Source organism: Corythoichthys intestinalis, chromosome 1 (genome assembly GCF_030265065.1).
Source record: "Corythoichthys intestinalis isolate RoL2023-P3 chromosome 1, ASM3026506v1, whole genome shotgun sequence".
Classification (NCBI taxonomy): domain Eukaryota; kingdom Metazoa; phylum Chordata; class Actinopteri; order Syngnathiformes; family Syngnathidae; genus Corythoichthys; species Corythoichthys intestinalis.
The window spans coordinates 19,088,287-19,095,585 of NC_080395.1; the positions used below are offsets into that span (position 1 = coordinate 19,088,287).

The 7,299-nt window shown below is 36.6% G+C and overlaps 1 protein-coding gene across 1 annotated transcript; it reads right to left on the minus strand.

The window, feature by feature from the left end:
• Nucleotides 1-1,897: 1,897 nt before the first annotated feature.
• Nucleotides 1,898-6,688, minus strand: mrpl46 (mitochondrial ribosomal protein L46). The gene is made up of 4 exons (XM_057848545.1): nucleotides 6,188-6,688; nucleotides 2,643-2,847; nucleotides 2,343-2,513; nucleotides 1,898-2,253 (listed from the first exon to the last, which is right to left on the minus strand). The coding sequence occupies exons 1-4, from the start codon at nucleotides 6,446-6,448 to the stop codon at nucleotides 2,003-2,005; spliced, it is 888 nt and encodes a 295-aa protein (XP_057704528.1). The 5' UTR covers nucleotides 6,449-6,688; the 3' UTR covers nucleotides 1,898-2,002.
• Nucleotides 6,689-7,299: the final 611 nt, after the last annotated feature.

Consider the following 7,299-nt stretch of genomic DNA (forward strand, 5'->3'; position numbering starts at 1 on the left):
GTCTTGTGTGCATGTGTGTGTGTGTGTGTGTGTGTCTGACCTTCGCGCATGAGCTGTATCCAGTTTAAGAGCCATTGGAATGAAGCTGGCACACAATGACATCTTGATGCGTTTCACTTGTTTTATCGTTTTTTAAAAAGCAACACGTGACTCAAAACAGCAGACAAGTCTGATCGGTAGAGCGTGCAGGTTTCAGTGTCATTACGGAAAGTGGATTTCAGGTGAATGGCAACAGGTGTGACGTCACTACACAATACAGACAGACTGCATGGTCGTTAATTTCGTGTAGCAACACTGACATCTACCGACTGTTTGACTTCAAGTAAGCGTGTGCATGAGTCATAAATGATGGGTATTGAACAATTTAAAAAAAAAAAAAATTATTATAATTTTGGACGTATTTTATATATTTTAATATTAGTTTACATCTGTGTGATAGTGGATACATAATATAGAAAATAACTGGGTATTGTTTGAAAAAAAATAAAGGACAGTACTGAATTAGATTATGTAAATGCAAGAATTTAAAATACGTCAATAATTCATATATTGTATCAGTACATTAATGATTACTGCATCAGTAATGATAAAAAAATTAGTCTTCCTGTAGAAATAAAAAACAACATTAAACAAAATGTAGAACATTAAATAGTTTTACAGTAATTTCAGTGATAATTATATTGCGTAAAAATCAAATTACAACCCTATTATATTACAATTACTAACCTTACAATCAAGTTACCACACATGCACAAAGAAATATGGTTAAAAAGCTACATGAACTGACCATTAGCGGAGTTTGACTTTTGGTCCGGGGGGGGGGGGGCACAACATGTTGATGACCCAGAAACGCAGTGTCAGCAATAAAATTAACTTAAAACAAGAATATTCATAATAATAAGTTGACAATGAGCGTTTTTGTTTCCCATTATTCTTGAGGGTAATTCTAAATCAGGCTGCTTAGGGAATAATTTTCGCCAAGATCGTCATCCATTGAATATGGTACGCCAGTGTCGTGCCAATGTAGTTACCCCAGTCAAAAACTGTATCCCCTGGGCGGAGCCATATATAGGTAGATTTGTGTCTTTATTATTCAATCCAAAAAAAAAAAGTTGCTTCAGTAAAATAAAAAAGTTGCTTAAATCAAAATGTTTTCAATCCAAAAAAAGTCGCTTCAATCAAAAAAAAAAAAAAAAGTGAATGCAAAAATAAATTTGAAAGTCAAAAAAATGCATGTGAAAGGTATTTTTCTTTGATTTTTTTTTTTTCTTTATTGAAGCAACTTTTTTGATTGAAGTAATGATTTGTGTTTGGGCCACATTTTGGCGAGGACCTTTGTGTCTTTATTATTCAATCAAAAAATAAGTTGCTTCAAAAAATATTTATTTTCAAAAAGAAAAATCACTTCAATCAAAAAAAGAAAAATGTCAATCATAGAAAACGTTTTTGAATGCGAAAAAATATTTGAGATTGAAAAATTTGCATTTGAACACAAAAATATTTTCAAAGAAAAAGATCATTTGAAAAATAAAATTGCCCTCCCCTAATTTTTTGGGAGGAGAGGGGTGAAATTATATGCAAAGCAAATTACCGTCTAAGGTGCTAGTCACATGATCTGTTCGAAAAATACTTTTAACCCATTATAAAAAATATATTTTGTTCATTTCATTCAGTTTTGTTGCAGTTTTATTGCTTTGCAACTTTTCTATGTATGTAAGAAAGTCAATTTCGTGCAATGACACTTTTCGGCCACCAGGGGGGCCTGACCCCCCCCCCCCCCCCTTAAAATCCGCTTATGGAACTGATGCTTTTTTTTTTTTTTTTTTTTTTTTACCCAAAATGTATTTTAAGAATGTTTTCTTCAAAATCTGAAGCTAACTTTCATTTCTTCAGAAAGAAAACAGAAAAAAGTAAGGAAAATGGTTACTGTATGGAAAAATGTTTTATTTGTACAATGAAAGACAGCACAAAGACACTTGATTAGTTGAATGTGTGCCCAATATTACGGGCCCAGGATGAAGCGCTCCACCTTCATCATGTAGGCAGGCTTCAGGAAGTGCTGCAGTTCGTGTTTGTTCAGCCACATGAGGGCGCCGTTGGGCTCCACTTTGGATGCGGCGTCACCTGTCAGAATGGCTTTGAAGAAGAAGATCTTGGCGCCTACTGTGGTGTCGCTGCGCACGTCTTTGGGCAGCTTGTATTTGTACACGCCGCACGGTGCCTGACCTAGGAAGGTGGCCCTGAGGGCAGGTTCTGCCAAAGGATTAAGTCCACAAATTATCATATTTATGTGTGATGTTGTGCTCCCAAATGGTCGCCGCGGGTGCTTAGCCGCTAAATACCTGAGATGGAGGCGAGCGCTCTCTGGGCTGTGTCTCTCAATGTTTCTCCAGGGCACCACTGAGCCTGAGGCAGCAGCCATAGCTTGTTGCTTCCCACCTGCTGCTCTGACAGCAGCACCAATGATTCCGACAAGAGGCGCAACGACGAGCTAAGGTCCTTATCCACGTCATCTATACAAGCATACACACAGATGGCGTCACTTAGCAACCAGGAAAACTTTTGACAGAAGACAAGTACTAAAAAGAAGCAGAACTACAACAGTAGTTATGAAAGTAGCAGTATATAAAGGCATTCTTGACCCATGACTCTGGGAGCAGGCTTGAATGTCTTAAATTTGCGCTCCCACTCATCCTCTAGGTCCTGCGTCAGTACGATATCTTGCTCCTTGCGCTCATCGTAGTCGTCGTGATCGTCGTCTTCGTCCGCCTGCTTCCTCCTTAGTCGCTCTGCGTCCTCCAGAAGACGCAGCTCGTGGTCAGACAGGATGCTTTTCTCCAGCTCCATCTGACAAAACAGTACACAGAGTTTAATACATTTTAAATTCAAAAAGAAATTATGGTAATGCCATGCACACATCAGGGGTAGCAACCTGTTTTTCTTAGTTTTTAAGATGCCCTCGATTCAAATATGTCCTAAATACAGAGAAACAGCGTACCTGAAGTTCCTTTGCGGCAGCCATGTTGGCAGAGGCGACAAGTCAAGTCAATATACGGACATTGAAATGTTATCGGTACTTGCTTGTTTCTGAACTTATCATGAGGTTCACTTAAGGTTAGCCAAAATGTGTTCTTCCAATACAGAAGACTTGATAAGACACCAAAAAATGTTTTAACTTGGGCTGTCAAAATGATCGCTTTAACGGGCAGTAATTTTTTTTTTTTAATTAATCACGTTAAAATATTTGACGCATTTAACGCACATGCCCCGCTCACACAGATTAAAATGACAGCACAGTGTCATATTCACTTGTTACTTGTGTTTTTTGGTGTTTTGTCGCCCTTTGCTGGCGCTTGGGTGCGACTGATTTCATGGATTTCAGCATCATGAGCATTGCGTGATTAGTGACATCAACAATGGCAAGCTACTAGTTTATTTTTTGATCGAAAATTTTACAAATTTTATTAAAATGAAAACATTAAGAGGGGTTTAAATATAAAATTTCTATAACTTATACTAACATTTATCTTTTAAGAACTACAAGTCTTTCTATCCATGGATCGCTTTAACAGAATGTTAATGCCATCTTGTTGATTTATTGTTATAATAAACAAATACAGTACTTATGTACAGTATGTTGAATGTATATATCCGTCTTGTGTCTTATCTTTCCATTCCAACAATAATTAACAGAAAAATATGGCATATTTTATAGCTGGTTTGAATTGCGATTAATTACGATTAATTATTAAGCTGTGATTAACTCGACTAAAAATTTTAATCGTTTGACAGCCCTAGTTTTTACAAGTTTTTTTTTTTTTTAAGTCAATGTCTTACTTGAACAGTAATGCAGTACAATGTCTCCGCATTCCTTTTCTTGCCAACAACAAATTTCTTGAATTTACTGATAGCTTTATATCTTTGACCCTATTAGCTTAGCATCGTTGTGGGCACGCAGCTTAGTAGGGGGCATGTTGTAAAAACAAACACAAACGTTCATATCTTGAGTTTCTCCAGTGTGCAGCTGTCACGTAACAGCGCGTATCTAATATATATCATGTTTTGATATTTTGGGTTTTCGTTATGGTTGAAAAGAATATTCTAACAATTTATAAAGTTTCAGGTACGTATCTGAGACATCAAATAATTTTGTAAAATCTTGTCAGCTATATGATTTGACGTCATAATACATGTCTCAGTCATGCTTTATGTATTGTTTGGTTCAATTGAGGGCTGCAGCTATCGATTATTTTAGTAATCATTTTATTTCATTTTAGGAACATTTAATGCGTTGCAGAATAAATTTTAGGAGATGTAAAACAAACGGTTGCCAAGATTGCACTTTCAAAAGAGCATTAAATGCGAATACAAAATAAAATTCATGAGTGATTCTAAATGTAAAACAAAGGGTTGCCAAAATTGCATTTTCAAAAGAGCATTAAATGCGAATACAAAATAAAATTCTCGAGTATTTCTTCAAACAATGCAGAATTGCACTTTCATTTAGAAATAAATTAAAATACCGGGGCATAGCCTCGAACGGTATAAAAAACAAATAAAAAAGAGGATGTTAGTACAACAAAAGAACAATTGGCTAACTTGCATAGCAAAAGCACGCTAGCTTAAATTCTATAAAATGCAAACTTTTTTTTTTGTATAATAATGCTCTTAACAAATCGTTCAAACACATATTCCCACAAAAACACCTATAAACTAAACTACGAATGCAAAAAAAAAAAAAAAAAATTTAGCTCAAACTAGGGCTGCAGCTATCGAATATTTTAGTAATCGACTGAAAATTCTATCGATCAATCGAGTGATCGGATAAAACAAATATATTTTTAGGTGAAGCGCAATTATAAATACACATGAGAAAACAAGATATTTCATTTAATCTTGAACCATTTTCAGTCAATCAATGTCTTTATTTTCGATGTATATTGTTGAAAACAGCCAACAATTGCATCTCAGATGTAACTAGAATAAAAAAAGACTAATTCACTGCTTTCACTCAAAAAACCTTTAGATCTTATTAAAAAAAAATAAAATAATGCGTTTTTGCAGTGTTCAAAATAAATGTATGATACAGGCTGTATTAGCACATTAGGGACCAGTGCTACTTGGTGTTTTATCCAGCAATGACTACTGAGCTAAAATTGATAGTTAGCATTATTGAGTTTTTATTTTACACCCTCATCACTCCATAACGCTATGTTATGTTATGTTAAAGCCTGTATGTAAGAAACGTTAGCCACGCATCGAAAGTGGTCATAATTAATAGAAACCTAGCCCTCTGCAGGGCTAGTGTTACTTCAGCTAGTGACAGTAACGTTAATCTTATTTATTAGCGCTTAGCACTCTTTATTAGCGCTTAGCGCTCTACTGCTTTAAGATGGCGGCTGTTTACTAACGCTGCCCAGACGCGGCCGAGTCTGTCATTTAGCATCTAGTTCAACATACATGTGATCTCTATGAGACTCATCGGACGCTACCTGCTACCAGTGTAGTATCGTGCGGGCTAGTATTTAGCAAAGTCGGCGTCGTTTGTAGCGGCTGTCGGCTGCAGTAAGTTGTTTTTTCTTTTTTTTTTTTTGCTTCTTCCTCTACGCACGTGACATCAGCGCGTTGTCCCGCACTAAAAGTTGTCCGAGCAAAACGTGATGCTTAGAGCTGTCAAAATAAACGATTGCTCGAGGTGAATAAAATTACTCGGATCAGTTTTTAAACTCGATTAACTCGAGTTGCTTGAGTATTCGTTTCAGCTCTAGCTCAAACAAAAATACCTTATGTTGGTCTTAACAGGGAGCAGCTGAATTCAGCTTTGTTATATTGTCATATTCACTATTCCCACTAAAGGGCAATGAATCCACTCAAATCAATAAAACAAAATGCACACACTTTCAAAACAAACCATACAACGCCAGTCAAATTAAACGAATCCTTGAAGCACCTAAAATTTGATTCGAAGCTTTTTTCCTAATCGAATGAATCGAGTTAATTGATTAATCGTTGCAACACTATTTTAATTTTCCTTTTAGATAACAAGTTTATGGGCGTCAGAAATGTGTGTGTACAGTACTGTATTTTGCTAAGCTTCCTTATTGGGAAGTTTGAGATACCTTACAGTGTATGTAACGCACACTGACACTATGAATGGTGCATTCTTGTACTATTATATCAAACGTACCTGCTGCATCATGCGAGCAAAGCGTTGCTCCAATGGACTGAGATCTGCCGAGATGACCGGCGGACGCTGCAAACACACCGCAGCCATCAGAGTCCACGGGGAACGCGGCGTTTCCGGCGCTAATCTGCGCCGCATAATTGCACGGCAAAACGAACTGTTGGAAAATGGACGAAATCCACAGTTTGCCACCGGGGTCCTTTCATAATGTGAAAGAAAACACAGCAGAGGCCGACTTGCCACCCTTCCACAGGGAGCCGCCATCTTCTTTTTGTAACATTCAGTGTCTTCCCGAAAAACAACAACCCCAAGTAGAAACTACCGTGATGTGCGACAAGAAATACCCGATTAATATGACATTTCTTCAAATGAAAATAATCTGTCTAAAATTTGTCGTAAAAAATGCCATAACTTGAATGAGAGGTTGAGGTCGGGTTTATGTGCTAAATATTCCAAAGATTTAAATTGGTCCCTAAACGCCACAAATGACTAAGTAAAACGGACTCTTCCATTTGTTGTAGCTCTCGTGGGGGGAATCTTTGTTGACGTGTTGCTTTATATTTTTGTTCATAATTTTAAGACGCTTTATTCGATCTGATAACTGTTTATTTTCTAAAAATTAATACATTTTCAATAAAAATGTGTCAATTAGTTTGTTAGTAAAAAATCTATCGTGACTCATTTTCATTTACCCTTCCAATTTAACGGAAGTTTACAACAATCATAGACATCTCATCTTAATGCTAGATGTATGCTTCGCTCTGTGAGCCTACGGATACGACCATTGTCACGCGTCGCCGTTCTGCATCGGTGCCATTCCATAAACGTAATATTATATCTACACGTACATCGAAAATTGGAAATGCAGTATGATCATTTTTACAAATTTTCAAGCAGGTTGGTTTCAGATGCAGTAATCTTACTGAATACAGTACTTGATAATATTTATATTTTTATCAAATATATTTTCAAAATCCAGCCTGAATCATGGCCACAATACACTTTGTTATAGACCAAAGCGTTTGTAAATCCGTCAATAATTTAACCAGTTGAGTTTATTAGCTGAGTTTATCCCGCAGAGAAGAACCCCGACGCAAGATGGCCGCCAGTTACAT